General features: G+C 47.3%; 2 protein-coding genes across 7 annotated transcripts; both read left to right on the top strand.

Annotated features, from left to right (window-relative positions):
- LOC120661698 lies at positions 1-3,726 on the top strand. Its single transcript, XM_039940622.1, has 2 exons — positions 1-560; positions 3,024-3,726. Exons 1-2 carry the CDS (start codon positions 225-227, stop codon positions 3,180-3,182), a joined length of 495 nt encoding a protein of 164 aa, XP_039796556.1. The 5' UTR covers positions 1-224; the 3' UTR covers positions 3,183-3,726.
- Positions 3,727-9,981: 6,255 nt separating this feature from the next.
- Positions 9,982-15,788, top strand: LOC120661697 (protein STRUBBELIG-RECEPTOR FAMILY 3-like). 6 transcript variants are annotated; one of them, XM_039940620.1, is made up of 19 exons: positions 9,982-10,293; positions 10,626-10,886; positions 11,100-11,229; positions 11,325-11,396; positions 11,504-11,569; positions 11,640-11,711; positions 11,817-11,888; positions 11,986-12,057; positions 12,140-12,205; positions 12,323-12,388; positions 12,491-12,891; positions 12,990-13,046; positions 13,197-13,253; positions 13,345-13,667; positions 13,765-14,033; positions 14,129-14,264; positions 14,815-14,948; positions 15,071-15,227; positions 15,307-15,788. In XM_039940620.1, exons 2-19 carry the CDS (start codon positions 10,769-10,771, stop codon positions 15,391-15,393), a joined length of 2,355 nt encoding a protein of 784 aa, XP_039796554.1. In that variant the 5' UTR covers positions 9,982-10,293; positions 10,626-10,768; the 3' UTR covers positions 15,394-15,788. The 6 variants fall into 6 exon arrangements, with proteins under 6 accessions (XP_039796554.1, XP_039796553.1, XP_039796552.1 ...); XM_039940619.1 differs by having other exon boundaries at positions 13,194-13,253; XM_039940618.1 differs by having other exon boundaries at positions 12,491-12,897.
- The last annotated feature ends 32 nt before the right edge of the window (positions 15,789-15,820 follow it).

Below are 15,820 nucleotides of genomic sequence, written 5' to 3'. Positions count from 1 at the left end.
TCCTCTCCTCAGTCCCTGGTCTGTCCCCTCGTCTCCCTCTGAACTCCCACTCGTCGCGCGCGGAAGCGGCGCCGCGGCAGAGAAAGTTTGCGGAAGACTACTAGCCTAGCCACACCCACTCGCGCGCGGGGGAAGCCAAGGAGCCGCCAATGGCGCCGCGCCGGCCGTGACCAGAGGCCTCGGAGCGCGGCGGGGACGGGAAGGAGGAGGGCGGGAGGTGTGCGATGGTGCGCGGGCCGGCGATGGCCCCGGCGGCTGGGTCTGGGGCGGTGGCAGCGGCTGCTGCTGCCGCGGCCGAGGCAGCGGAGGAGATGCGGTGGCGGCAGCTGGACAGCGGCGTGAGCGCGGTGTCGTTCGGGTTCGTGGCCACCGCCATCCTCGTCTCCATGTTCCTCGCCATGGCCATCCTCGAGCACTTCCTCCGGCCCCCGGCCCACGCGGCCGCCCCGCCGGCCCGGGGGATCCTCCGCCGCCTCCTCGGTCGCGGCGGCGGGCGCGGCGTCGTCCCCGGCGCGGATCTCGAGGCGGCGAGGAAGCTCGAAGTCCACGCGCCCCTCGAGGTACGCCACACTGTTCCCGCACGCCTCGCCCCCGCGCTCGCGCCCATCCATGGCGCGACGCTTTTCATGATTCGGTCGCCTTGCCTTTTCCTCAGCTTTCCCTTGTCGCGTGGCCTTGCTTTTCGCTACTGTGTGTCTGGCCATCTGATGGACCTGATTGCGAATCTTGTCGGACCCCCGGTTCTTGCCATCCTCTGGTCTTCTGCTCTACTCGATCATAATGCAGCGGTGGCACGAAGGCATCTGGCGCAGAAGATGGAAATGCTCAAATGCAAATGATTGTTTACCTCTGGCCGTTAAAGCGCTCGTGCAACTGGAATCCTTAGGTTCTGATGAAATTAGGACACCCCTATAATGATTCGATGCATAATAGTTGTCTGGTTGCACAGGAAGAGACCATGCATTGCGCATAAGAAAACGTAAAGGACGCTATTTTGATCTGAAATGTGGCATTTAGTTTATTTTGCGGGCATGCTATTGTTCTAAACTTCTAATAACTTCATATATGCACATGGGCTCTACTAGTTCAGCTCCACAACTCCGCAAGTATATGTTGCTAACTCAGCCAGCCATATCCAGATCTCCAGTGAGATAAAGCTATCGCTGCCTTGTTTGTGCATATTCTGCTTTTGCACCAATCCTTGTTTAAAGTTTCGTTCTTGCAGTGCTTATTTAGTGCCCACTGCCGAGAGAGTCTAAAGTACATAATGGCACCAAGATTGTAGTTAGAAGCATCAGTCCCCGAATTCCATTCGGTCCATCTTCCACAAATTGTATATTTTGTCTGATTTCAGGTAACACAATTGTATAGCTTGTCACAAGAATCTTGTACATATTTTCTAAAGGAATTTATATAGGGAATGAGCCATAAAAGATTGGGACCTATATTCCTTCAGAAAGGAGAGCATGGGTTATGGAATTGAGAGGGAGATTTGGCTGACAGCAGCAAACAGACAAGGCCCATCCCTTTCTGCAGCCACACCGAAGTCTGGACCCGGTGTAGTTTGCCAATTGCAATCTTGATTGCCATGGAACCACAACTACATACAGGTCCCAGGTGGTGTCATCATTTTTGCTGTTTAATAATTGTTAGTAATGTGGTCATGTGGAGCATCTTGTTGTTAAGATGGATCATCAGACAGCAGTTGAACTTTGTTACTATTGAGAGCAGTGGGTCAGACCATGGAGATGAAAAGCATTTACTCTCACGTGTGAGGTGTGCCAAACTACAATATAATTTTCGTTCTTCTGTAACAAATTGGAAGTTAGAATATTTTTTTCAGTCCGATTACTGGTACACTGCTTTTAATTTACTGTGAGAAACATGTTATCAGATAGATCAATTAGCCTTTAGTTTCAAGTTTATTGTTTTACTTTGCAGAGTTCATGCAATGTAATCTTTACAAGTACACACTGTGTAGTACACTTGAGAACTCATGAAAACTTTATGATTGGTTAACTGCTTGCCACTGTCTTGCGTTCTAGTGTTCCACTGGTGGGAAAGAACAATAATTTGTTAAGTCATTGAGCGTACACTGGATTAGAACAGTATCATCTTTTTATGACCTGCAAGAAGATTGTCGTGCCAACTTTAGTTGCGGAAATTTTTATGTATCAGTACAGTTCAGTTTAGCTAAATTGCCAGTAGAAAGGTACCACATACACATGGGGTCAAGCATATCTGTGTTCTTTCCTTTTTGTTCTATTGGTCCATTTGACAATCTAAGTGTCGCAGACCTACTGGAAAGTTCCTTTGATGGTAGGTTTGAACTTTGATAATGCATTTGCAGAGAACAGCATAGTTATATGCTTGCTAGATTTCTTGATTAACTTTTGTTATTTGCTTGCTAGATGTCAGTATGAAAGTTTCTTATCCAGTTATTATGTATAAGTTGGTGAGAAATCATTCTTAAATCGCGATAGTTCTTAGATTTTCACTTCCAATTCCAACCTCCTGCCAATATTTTAATTTTGTGAGTTTTGCATAGTAGGTCTGACTTTCATCATAATTGTTGACACCCAATGATTCTGGATTACATGCATGCGCCGGGGTATGATTTAGGCAGAAGGAATTTAGAAATTCATGTTTCTTAATATACTGAAGCTTTGCACTTTGGCAAATTAAATTGCAAACATCCTGCTATGTGGATGAACACTGTGGACAACTGTTTTGGTTGTTCCTAGACCTGTTTTTTCTCTGGACATTGTAAAATTACCAACTGAAGTAAACCCATTTTCTGTTGTGCCAATGTGGAACTCAACTGTGATAATTGCTATGTACCTCATTCTGTGATGTGTCAGATGACATCTCCAGCTCTTCTTGTGAAACTGGAAAATATCACATGTTTGTTTTGACATCATTTTTTCTTGCACCAAAGCAGTTTAATGTTTCTGTTTTCACGTTGGCCTTAGTGAGTTCACTTGATGCATTTTTACTGACCACTTTGTTCATGTCGCTTGCAGATACCTGTCTACCCCAAAGGTGTCTCGGTTCTGATGCCAGGGCAAGACGTGCCAACGTTCATTGCCCATCCTGCCCCAGCACCATGCCCTCCGGAGAGGATTCAATGGCCATCGCACCAGCCTCCTCCTTTCACCAGTTCCTCATCAAACCCTAGCTAGCGTTGCGGAGACGGAGTGTGTTATTAGAATCACCAAAGTCTGTAGAGGGGCAGCTGTGTGCACTGTGGGACGCCAATCCATTCCGTCTCTGGTGGATCATGACAGTCAAGGCAATCTCTGGCTCTCACTCGGTTCTCTCTATCTGTACAGGTTTTAGGTCTTTTTTCTGAGGCAAGCTTTTCTCTGTCTTGTGGCGGGCGAGCCGCGGCTGGTGGATCTCTGGAGTAGTTGTTGCTGATCCCGCTTGCTGTGTGCCTGTGTTAGGAGGTGCCTGATGGAGCGTGTAATGTGAACTCAGTTGGCAAATGTTTGCCGCCAGGTGTTTAATTTCAGGAAATCCTTTCGTCTGATTCTGTCTGATGATTGGTTCTCGAGTGGCTGCTATGTTTGACGGATGCAAGTGGAAGTCTGCCCCTCTACAGACTTTGGTGATTGCCTTGCATGTGTTAGTCAGAAAACATCCACTGTAGGAAACAGACTTTGACGATGCCTTTTTCTTTATGAAACAGGGAATCGAGGGTCAACATGTGTTAGTCTGAAAACATCCACCGTTACTGTAGCAAGAAGCCTCTTTTTTCTCCCTCCCCCTCCCTGGCTCCCTCTCACATCCGGCAGAGGAGCCGCAGATTGTGCCGCTGTCAGGAGATGGAGCCCTCCAAAGCCCGGCTAAACACGGCCTGAATTTGAAACACATATAGGCAAAATGAACAGTTTAAGCTGATACTACCTCCGTCCTAAATTACAATTTTTAGATATATATATATTTTTTGCTATACATGTAAATATAATTATATAGCTAAAAATACTAAAATGAATTGTAATTGAAGACTGAGAAAGCAGAAAACAATATATACCAAAAACGGGAGGACGTCTCTGTCCAAAAACTGAATGATGCATCAATTGCATTGCATACTCCAATTGTGAATGCACTGGCAAGGCTGGTTTCTTTGCCGGTCAAAGATGTACGTACAGTACCATCCACATGCTTTGGGTGTGTTTAGTTGGTGAAAAAGTTTGGGTTTAGGTACTGTAGCATGTTTTGTTGTTACTTGACAACTAATGTCCAATCATAAATTAATTAATGTCATTAGATTTATCTCATAGGAATCAGTCAGACTATGTAATTAATTAACATTTTTTAACTACGGTCGGTACTCTGCAACTGGGTACCCACTCCTACTGTGCCAAGACTCACGTAGTTATCCGTAACTATGCCCTAAAGAGCTGAGCAGCCGGACCTCTGGGATCCGACTCCATCTCACCGGACCAACAGTCCCGGACCCGCTCGGGGACGGGTCCGGTGTCACCACGTGTCCCAGAGGTGGAAATACTCAGCACTGGTGGCCGCGGGCCCGGACCCCCGCAGGTGGGTCTGGGACCTCCACGTGCCATCCGGACTCCCGCAGACGGGTCCGGGACCTCCACGTGCCTATTCGGAGCCGCCACGTGTCACGCAGACGCGGGCGCGGGCGCAAGCCTTCCGCTGGAAGCTCCCTCACCCATCCGCATTAAGTGATAGTGGTTTAGGCGGGCTTTGCTGTCGCTGGGCACTGGGCAGCTTTTGTCAGTCCACACTGTGGATCGCCAGTTACCGAGGCGGCTCGTCAGTTACCAAGGCAAGCATTAAAGACTCAGCGCCGCGCGCATAGGCGACGAGTCATGATGACCAGCTACTGACTGGAGCAACAGTGCACGCTGCTACAGTGGACTAAGTCAGTAGTTCGGCGCTTCATCATGACCTCGACGCGCGGCTGCAGAGGCTAGACTCTACTCTGACAGGACAGCTCAAGACTATCCCTCGTTAGAAGCTATGCAAGGAAGCCGACGACAAGGTCTCCGAATCTGAGTCATTGAAGGCCAAAGTGTAGTTTATAATATATCGCCAGGTCCACATGTCGGGGCCCCGCTCAGTGTACGTGCTCCCCTTGGACATATAAAAATGAGAGCACACCCGGTAGAACACATATACACGCAGGCCAAGGCCGAGGCCAGGCAGGGGAAGGGCAGACTCTTGGCAGACACAACACAAGCTCGGATTCACTCCGAACAATCCCGTTCTCAACCTCTTGAGAGCACAAGCAATACAACACATAGTGGACGTAGGGTATTACGCTCCGGCGGCCCGAACCACTCTAAATCTGTTGTGTTCATCGTGTTCTTGCATCTAGATTGGGCTAATCCTAGCTACCCCGAGTACTCACCCTCTGAGTTTAGTCGGGTGCACTACGCCACCCGACTGTGGATTTGTACACCACGACAACTATATTTAGTGTATCATGTATGTGTCTAAAAATTTAATGGGATGAGTACTGTAGATTTTTTTTTTTTGAAAACTAAACGGAGCCTTTGTGTTCCTTTCGGTAACTGTGGTCGCTTTCGCTCGCGTAACATCTGTAACCGGTCAAAATCAATGACCGTGACCGTGTGAAGCGGCTAGCCTTCCGTTGCCAGGTAGGTTCGGTGGTGAGCGGTGACAGGCCGAGGACGGGAACGGGACGACGCTGTCGAAGGCAGACCGGCGCGATCGGCGATCCTACGGTTCAGAACGCTGCTCCGACTACCGACTTGATGGAAGCCTACAGCCGCGAGGCAACGATGCCGTAACCACCGTTAATGGCCCAGGTGGTCACTGGTCAGCCGCCAGCCAGATCTACGGCGGAATCGCGACTGCACGCCGGAGAAGCGACAGACGGAATCCGGCCACTGTTCCAACAACCCAACAACGGCCCAAAGCCCTCGCCGCCCGCTCGCTCGCGCCGTTGCGCCGCCTTGTCGCGCGCCCGTAGAATTACCGATTGTGTTGGCGACGCACGTGAGGGCTGGGCAGCCGTCACTCGTCGTTGACGGTAAAATGTTAAAATTACCATTGATTGGATTCCGATTAGGACCGGGGGACATGCCGTGCTGCCGTCGTCCTGTCGTGTCAGTGCGCGCGGGCTCGACCGGAGGCCGTGTTTGGTTCCCCGTGTAAAAAATTTCGCGAATTCTTTTAGGTTCTTTGACCACAAATTAAGAATATATGAAGTCTAATTACAAAACCATCTCCACAACCCTGTGTAAATCACGAGACGAATATAATGAGGCTTTTGACGCGTGACTAGAGGATGGTTACTGTAGCATCACTGTAGTAAATCATTAATTAATTACCGTCATTAGATTCATCTCAGAAAATTACATTCGTCCCTAAAAAACGTGCGCGAAAAATATACTGTAGTATCCAACACGGCCCGAGGCGGATCGCCCGCCGGGACTGACACGGCGACGGCGACAACGTCTGGGCGACCCCTCTACAGCACTAGCTATAGTTTAAGGCCCGGTTTAGTTCCCATCCCGTAAATATAAAAAACCATAAACGCAAAAAAGTGTAAAGGAATCTTACTAATTTGAAGTATTAAATGAAGTCTATTTACAAAACTTTTTATATGGTTGGGCTATAAATCGCGAGACGAATCTAATGAGGCTAATTAATCCATGATTTGCAACAGTGATACTACAGTAACCATCTGCTAATTATTGATTAACCATGGATTAATTGGCATCATTAGATTCGTCTCGCGATTTACAACTCATTTGTGCAATTTTTTTTTCAAATAGACTTCATTTAGTACTTCAAATTATCTAGATTCCTTTGCAAAAATTTTTTGCGTTTACACCCATCGGATCTAAACAAGGCCTAACTTTTCAAAAAGGACAGGCATGGCCGTTTAGTAGCCGTTACAGCCGGAAACCGACGGGTATCTATCCACCATCACTGTACACGACTAGAATATTGAACGTGATTATACATTATAATTTGAACTTAACAAACACGCCGCTAGACGATGATAGCAAATCACACGGAACCGCAGCGTGCGGCTCACAGAGTATGCACGCCAAAAGCTCAAAAAAGTTTGGGCACCTTTTTCTCTGGCATGCATTGCTGGTCGGAAATTGGAATACCGGTAGGAATTTGTATGCGTCTTTTTGTTTTTGGGAAATGCCGGTAGGAATTTGTACCCTGCGCATACGGTCCGTGTAGGAGAGAATAATCGATTGTATTCCTCCAAATCCTAAAAGTGTGGGATATATAGATCATATATATGAGCCTCTAGATGTGCCTCAATACATGGGCTCACATATACACCAACACTCCCCACAGTCTGAACTAGTGGCACAGCGGTGTTCAAGACTGGACAACAAGAAAGCTAACACCCTCCCGCAGTCTGAACTATCGGCGCAGCGGTGTTCAAGACTGGACAAGAAGAGAGTAGAAATAGAGTACAAAGGGCAAATACCCACAAGCCACAACTAGCCACCGGCTACGTTGAGGTTTGAGCGAAACTCCGAGAAGGTCAAGGAGGGCAGTCCCTTGGTGAATATGTTAGCAAATTAGGAGGTAGTCGGGACATGGAGTACCAGAACATCGCCGATGGCGACTCTGTCGCGCACGTGTGTAGGACGATCTCCACATGCTTCGTCACTAATGAAGGGGACGACGGGCGGGACAAGGAAGTAGGGCTTCTCCGCGGCGGCGAGGGAGGCGGCAGCCCGCGCGGCCTGCGCGGCGGGCGCGACGGCCTGTGCGGCTTGCGACTCGGCGTGGGAGCGCGCGGAGGCGGCGGCCTGGGGCCACGGCCATGCCATGCCATGAGCAGGGGCGGCGACGGCGGCCCAGGGGGCCAGGTGCAGCACCAGCGGCGGTGGCCAGGGGCAGCCCTGGGTGGGCGCGCTCCAGCTTGGGCCTGTACTGGGCCGCTGGCCCGTGTAGCAACGCTGGCCACCCACCCCGAGCGTGAGCGCTCGCGCGTCCCTCGCTCTGGGGCCGGATCGGGCGGTGGCCAGGTCTCCCGTGGCAGCGGCGGCGGCTGTGCTCGTGGACCCAGCGCCTGCGCCGCCAGGGACGGCGGCCAGTGCGGCGGCGGCGGCGCCCCTGCCCAGGAAGCGGATCCAGGGGCAGGGGCGCCAGGGACGGCGGCCAGCGCGGCGGATCCAGGGGCAGGGGCACCAGCCCCGGCGGCGACAGCACCTCCACCGGCCAGCGCGGCCCCAGCGCCAGCAACCATGGCCCCCGCGCGGCTCTAGGCGGCGGCGGCAGCAGCAGGAGCAGAGGAAGGGGCCCAGGCGCCGCGTTGAGCAGAGGAAGGGGCGGCGGCCCACGCGGCGCGCGGAGCAGAGAATGGGAGAGGAGGGAAAGAGGAGAGCGGAAGGGAGGAGGAGGAGGCCAGCGGCTGAAGAGAGAAGAGAGAGGGGAGAGAGACCTAAGCGAATGATACCATGTAGGAGAAAGTAATCGTTTGTATTTCTCTAAACTCTAGAAAGGTGTGATATATAGATCCTGTACATAACACTCTATACATGAGTCACATATACACCGACAGTCCGTCCTCTCGCGTGCTCGGAGACGGCACGAGCCGGCGGCGCTCGGATCCGATGCCATGCCGACTAGCCGGGAGCGGCGGCGGGCTCGGAGGTGATGTGGGAGCGTGTGACGGCGAGCTTGGAATTGCGCCCCCAGGAATTTTCGCTGGAATCGGCTGGAAAGACGGGACAAAAGGGCTCACGAGGTAGGAGGGGGACGGTGCGATCATTCCGTGACCCATCAATTTGGCCCCTGGCCAGTGGCCAACGCCATCAGCGTTGCTAGAAATCGAAAGGCAAGGACCATCATTCTTTACCTCGCCCCAGACCCGGACCTGTTGAAAACTTGAAGGCCTTTTTTGAGGGCTCCGACTTCGACTCCGGCTTCGTAGCACTGTTTTTCACTGTTTGTGACACTGTAGAACGGAGCCGTTTTGCCTGCTCCATGCTGCAGCCAACATGGAGGAGGTTGGAGCCCCGGAGCTAGGAATGTCTAGCTCCTCCCGCTCTAGTGAACAGTAACCAATAGTAGATGAACAGTACAGAAGCCAGAGCTCGCCGGAGCCCTCAGGGCCGAAATGCTCGCACCGTATTTCAGACGCCTATTTCTTTTTTCGTAACAAAAAAAACCCATGAGCTGCTCCGTACAACCGCTGTGGCGCTGTCGCCATCACTGCTCATTCCCGGCGCTGGCAGCGGCAGAGCGGTGGGGCCCTGTTTAGTCCTTTTACTTATATGTAAGGGCAAAAATTTTTTGCGTGGGAATCTTTTCAATTTGAAGTACTAAATCAAGTCTATTTACAATTTTTTTTGCACAAATGGGTTGTAAATCGCGAGACGAATCTAATGATGCTAATTAATCCATGGTTAACCAATAATTAGCGGATGGTTACTGTAGCATCACTGTTGCAAATCATGGATTAAGTAGTCTCATTAGATTCGTCTCGCGATTTACAGCCCAACCATGCAAAAAGTTTTGTAAATAGACTTCATTTAGTATTTCAAATTAGCAAGATTTCTTTTCATTTTTTTGTGATTACGGTTTTTTTTCGTTTACGGGTGGTACAAACAGGCCTGGATTCGAAAGCGGCAGAGCGCTTTGGTGGGGCTTTGTCCTTTTCCTGCCTGCCCCAGCTGTTCCGCTCGCCACTCGCCTCGCCGCTCCGCGCACTCATCAACAGTCAACACAAGACGCAGTCCCCTCGCCCCCCACCGCCGCAGTCCCGCCTCAACAGTCAACACACGACCCCCGCTTGGCCGCTTTGTCTCCTTTTCCAGCGCCCGCGACGGATTGCGAGTAGGGGTGGTAATGGGCCATGGCCCTAATGGCCTCTTCACAGCCCAATAAAACCCTTAAAATTTTTAGTTCAAAAATACATATGTTTAGAGCCCAGTCCTTTTAGGGCCCGATCCTTAGATTTTCTAGTTCAAAATGTTGGGCCCTTTACCACCCCTAATTGCGAGTTGCGACGAACGGATAGATAGATCTGCGCTGTGCGTGTCGAGCCCGTCCCTGTCTCGCCGTCTCCTTTCTCCTCTCCCCCACTGGCACTCTCCACCGAGCAGCGCGAATCCTTAGCGGCCAAGGCTTTCCGAGCTCAGCTCGGGGAGTTTTAAACGCGGCCCGAGGAAAGGAGGATCGCACTCGCTGCCGGGCTGCTGCTGGTCGCTTGCTTTCGGTGGCGAGCGTCTCGGTAAAGCGGCGGCTGCGGCAGAGATTGGACTTGCTGGTTGCGCAGTGCAGTGCTGCCGTGGAGACAGGAATCTGCCGCAGGTATCAGGGTTTCTTCTTCGCTTTCCTTCTCTGGCTGTTCTGGTTCTCCTCCTCTCTTCCCCGCTTTGGTTTCCCATTTGCGCCGATGCGCCCACTACCATGGGAAGAGGATGTTAAGCGAATTTGTTTAACAAGTGTACGGTCACCGGAAGCGAGAAGTTGGATTTTTCCCCTCTCGCCAGATGCTGTGAGTTCCTTGCGGAATTTTGGCCGGTTTTTGTGGTTGCAAGAATCTTGCGGGATCAGCATTGTTTACTTCCTCGTGCGCCTCTCGTTTCCTTATATCCCCCCTGTGTTCTTACTGTTCCCTCCCTTTTTTTTTTGACTTCCAGGCTGTAATCCTCACGGACTCATAAATTGATCGTTATTTCCAAAGATCAGAGTAACGTGCTCGACTTTGTCACCTTCATCCTCTGGGGTCGCTCGGCAGCTGATGCCCGCGTTGGGGGATTGTTGAAGGGATAAGGTCGTGGCAATGAGCAAGCCGGCGCGCGTGCAGCGCGCGTCCTCGCCGCCCCTGGTTGCTTCGGCCGTCATCTTGCTGCTATTCTCCGCTTTACCGCACTGTCAGCCATACACTTACGAGCAAGATGGTCTGTATAGTCCTCCTTGATATTTGCTACTATTTTCTTAAATTCAGTATTCATGAGCGTAGAATAAACATCATTATTGGTTCCATAGCTTCATGCGGGACACCAGATTGTTTAGGCGTCCTTTTGTACCGTATAATTTACTTACCGCAAACGGATAATGCACTGATTTATGTTTTGGTACCTTATGTCATGTGTATCTGTTCTGTTTATCAGTGTTTGCGATAAATGGCTTGTACACGGCGCTTGGAGCACCGCAGCTGCCAAATTGGACTGCAAATGGCGGTGACCCCTGCAATGAGGGCTGGCAGGGTGTTTCATGCGTGGTCTCAAATATTACCTCCATGTATGATCAGTGCTCATGTATTTTTCCTTCAATCTTTCTACTCGATGACCCCCTTTAATTGGTGATCTGAACAATGCAGCATGTTTCTCTTGTAGAATTCTCAGCGGTGCAAACCTGGGTGGACAGCTGGGTAACACTTTGGGGAATTTCACATCATTAATCACCTTGTAAGCTGAATATGTGTAAAGTTTCAGATGCCAGTCTGCCTGGTTCTGAATTCGTGATATTCTATCAAGTTAGCACCTAACACTTCATGATTTACTACCTCATTTAGGGATCTTAGCAACAATAATATTGGCGGAACCATACCCGATGGTTTACCAGTCACAATGCAGAAATTGTGAGCATTCTATTGCTTTCCATTCACCTTCATGTCTATTTTGGTACTAAGCCCTTTCTATCAATCACAGCTTCCTTTCAGCTAACCAGCTAAGTGGTAACCTCCCAAGTACATTGTCATCCCTTACACTTTTGACAAGCATGTAAGTATATTATTTCCAATACAAATTCACAGGCCTTCATCAGAGAAAATTAAGACTTCCATGATGGTTTCTCAAACTTCCCCTCCTGCGTTCTTCCATTTGCAGGTCGCTCAATAACAATCAATTATCTGGAGATATACCGGATGCATTTTTAGCACTCACTGGACTAGCGAATTTGTAAGAACACTCTAACTTGGTTTACAGTGTTATTCCATACTATCACTAACTGATAATTTGAAGCAAGTTAGTAATGACAATCAACTTTCTTGATTAGAGATTTTTCTTTTAATAACTTAACCGGTCCGCTGCCACCTTCAATGGGAAATTTGACAGCATTGACTAGCCTGTGAGTATTGAAGTCTTCTGCACTTTCTTTCACGATGAACTTTTAATAATGTGAATGGCCTAATTTCCCACAACCATTGCAGGCATATTCAGAACAATCAACTATCAGGAACCCTTGATGTGCTGCAAGATCTTCCTTTCCAAGATTTGTATGCCTACTCAATTATGGTTTTTATTTCTTTTCTTTTCTCGAAGGGCAACTGAATTGGCCTTTCAATGAAATTGAATATCTGGCTTATTTTACCACAACTGGTTTAATTCAACAGGAACATAGAAAACAATCTTTTCTCTGGTCCTGTGCCTGTGAAGTTACTCAACTTGCCAAACTTTAAGTAAGAACTTATAAGCTTCTGCTTGATCAGGCTCGTATAGTTGGTTTCTTTATGGGTTTACAATACCCCATGTAATTTTATTTGATTTAATTTACTGCACAGGAAGGATGGGAACCCATTCAATACCAGCATAGCCCCATCCGCTCAGCCTCCTGCAGCGCAAACACCATTACCATCAGTCTCACCTCCAGCTAGGCATGTCCCCTCAAAAGAACCTTCAACCTCTTCTAGTGTTCAAGGAGGAAGTACTCCAGGATCAGGAAAACGTACCATTTCCACAATCAAATTAGTTGGATATATCCTTATCGGGGTGGTATCAGCAGTAGTTATTGTTCTAATAGCAATGTACTGTCTGTCCAAGTGCAAAGAAAGAAAGTCAAGGGATGACATTTATACCAAAAACAAGATGGGAAGGGTGCCTCAGAAGCTTGGAGAGCCTAAAATCAAGGAAGTGGCAGAAATCAAGGAGCCACCAGTAAAACTCGAGAATAATGTTGGGAAAGGTTCCAGTAATATCACTTGACACCCATTCTGTCATCTGCCTTTAATTTCTTTCTGATCTTTGCCCCTTAGTTTTGACATCTGAAAATTTAATGCACAGCTTCCCATATTGTTTCTGATTCAAAGGAGGACCATAAGTTAAAAATGCCAACATCAGGTGAATGGCTTCAAACCTGGGGAAATTCATACAAGTATCACCATTTCATTGCCTTGCAAGTTTGAGTACAGGAAACTTGAAAGAAATACTGGCAGAGCAGGGTCTGTATTTTCCTCAATCATTTACATTTAAATAATGTTTTTGCAGCAGCTTCAAATGTGGTTTATGATGCAAGAGATGGGCAGAAATCAGACTCACCGGTGGCAGGTAAATGAGTTGAAATTCAATAGTATCAGAAATCCAAAGTATATATTGCAAGTTTGAGTATATTAAAGTTAACATAACACATGCATTCCAGTTGCTCCTCGGGTGGTTGCAATGAAGCAAAAAGAGCATGTAATTGATATGGAAAAGACTGATACTTTCGTTGAGGAACAGCTGCATTCTACGCAACCTTTTGCACAACCTTGGAAAGGTAGACCTGAAAAGGTGATCGTCAATCCCAGTGTTCGTACTAGAAATGGAAGAGTACCTTCAGTTGGAAAGATAGACCTGACAACTACTGTCAAGTCCTTTTCCATTGCATCCCTTCAACAATATACCAATAGTTTCAGTGAGGAAAATTTCATAAGAGATAGCAGGTTTGGTAAGGTATTTCTGGCTGAACTTCCTGATGGAGAGGTAAATGGTCCAGGAATATTGGAATTAATTATTTTTTATGTATTTGTTGATGATACAATCATCTGTTCTGAAATTGTTACACTCATTTTGTAAGCAGTTACTGGAAGTTTTGAAGATAGATGCTTTTAACTCAAAAGTACCAGTGGATGCCTTTATTGAGCTAGTTGTGAGCATTTCTGAACTGAGGCATCCTAACATACTTGGGCTTGTTGGATACTGTGCGGAGTTTGAGCAGCGACTACTTGTCTATGAACACTGTAGCAAGATGACTCTACATGATGAACTCCACTATGTAGATGACTCAAGCAAGCCATTATCATGGAATGCTCGCCTCCAAGTTGCTGTGGGGGCAGCAAAAGCATTACAGTAAGCATAACAATTTGCTCCATCTTATTTTGTTTGAGTTGTGTGCCATGATTCAGAAAGATTTCTGAAAATTCTATTCATATAATTTTTTGCAGGCATCTTCATGATGGTTGCCAACCACCAATTGTACATCAGAATTTTGAACCATCTGTTGTTCTTCTAAACAGCACCTTAGTTGTGCATATTTCTGAATCTGGCCTTGCATCATTAGCATCAAAATCAGCATCTCAGGTAAAAAATGATAATGACTATATTTTGTATTAAATTTTCTTACTTAAAGGATACTTGAAACTTGTGGTGGCACTGTTTCTACTATTCGAGTCCTGACGATCTGGCCTATCTATTGTATGCTAGTTAAGTCTTTTGAAACAGGCTTGTATTGTATTTCATTAATTATTTCAGAAAAGAAAGAGGCTTGTATTGGCCACATATAAATATCTAGCTGCAAAATTATACGTAAAAGCAAATGTGAAGCCAGATACAGCTAAAACATGCATGATGCCGTGTTGCTCTTGGGCTGCTGTGCTATGTTTCTCCTTTCATTTTATAACCATCTCAAATAGTACAGAGGCACAAAGCTATTTGTTTTCTTGATATTCTGATACTTATAATTTAAAGTTGCATCTACAATGTATCCTTTGAGTTTTGATTATGATATATTGATTTCATGAAAGTTCACCAGTTCATTTCAAAGAAGTACTGGTTAATCATTGTTTTCCTGAGAAAGAAGTGAATGTTATTATTTCATCTTTAATAAGGCCTGTACTTCTTTGTATGTCAGTTGTCTGGCCGTACCTTATTCCATTATGAAGCCCCTGAGGTGCATGAATCTGGATCCGTAAGTGATCGAAGTGATGTTTACAGCTTTGGTGTTGTTATGTTGGAGCTTCTAACAGGGCGTAAACCTTATGATAGGTAACATTTTACATAAACAACAAAAAATCCATTTTGCATGCTCACGTGGCACATTCATTTTTCTTGAAGATAATTTCTGATCCAGCCAATTCAACAATGTTTGACATGGAATGGAATTGCAGCTCACGTCCAAGGGCTGAACAACATCTGGTGCGATGGGCCACTTCTCAGCTCTATGATATTGATGCCATAGCAAAGATGGTAGATCCTTCCATTCAAGGACAGTGTTCTGAAAAGGCACTGTCTCGTTTTGCTGACATTATTAGCCGCTGCATTCAGGTAAAACAAACTGATCTTAGATCTGTCATCCCCTTTACGTGAAGATAGACACACGACTAACTTGAAACTTCTTGTGCAGCACGAACCAGAATTTAGGCCACCGATGTCTGAAGTTGTCCAAGACTTAACTCGCATGGTAAGTAATGCATCAAAGGCTTCCATGTAGGCGGTCCCGAAGGTGGGGTGAAAATGTGGGGCCTGTGCTTCAAAATTGGAATGCAGTTCTCTCCCATCAGTTCTCTCCCATGCTGTGAAGACGCATTTATGATCATTGATGCAGTAGTAGGATACTCTGGCCGACGCAAGAAGGATGGAATACAGTAGCAGGATGCAAGAATGCACCGTGTTTTATCCATTGCCATAATGCTCCTCTAAATCTCTGGTCAATTTTTTTAGTTCGAAGTTATTCTTGTAACTTTGTAGTCTGCACAATATACTTCTCGGCTCCTGGTTCCGGTTCCAGATCACTTGATGTGATCATGAATGGTTCCCTAGACAATATGTAAATACAAGAACTGAAATCGATATATTAGAATTTGATTATGTTCGGCCAGTGGATCACTCAATGTTTATGATTTAAGTTCACCGCACAA

Source organism: Panicum virgatum, chromosome 2N, assembly GCF_016808335.1.
Source record: "Panicum virgatum strain AP13 chromosome 2N, P.virgatum_v5, whole genome shotgun sequence".
Taxonomy (NCBI): domain Eukaryota; kingdom Viridiplantae; phylum Streptophyta; class Magnoliopsida; order Poales; family Poaceae; genus Panicum; species Panicum virgatum.
This window is presented reverse-complemented; position numbering and strand designations above follow the sequence as displayed.

Excerpts from the sequence above, each read along its gene's own strand:
- LOC120661698 (XM_039940622.1), top strand. The coding sequence starts at position 225 with ATGGTGCGCGGGCCGGCGATGGCCCCGGCGGCTGGGTCTGGGGCGGTG. Across the intron at positions 561-3,023 it reads AAGTCCACGCGCCCCTCGAG|ATACCTGTCTACCCCAAAGG; the intron begins GTACGCCACACT and ends TGTCGCTTGCAG.
- LOC120661697 (XM_039940616.1), top strand. The coding sequence starts at position 10,769 with ATGAGCAAGCCGGCGCGCGTGCAGCGCGCGTCCTCGCCGCCCCTGGTT. Across the intron at positions 11,570-11,639 it reads CCAGTCACAATGCAGAAATT|CTTCCTTTCAGCTAACCAGC; the intron begins GTGAGCATTCTA and ends TATCAATCACAG. Across the intron at positions 13,254-13,344 it reads ATCAGACTCACCGGTGGCAG|TTGCTCCTCGGGTGGTTGCA; the intron begins GTAAATGAGTTG and ends CATGCATTCCAG.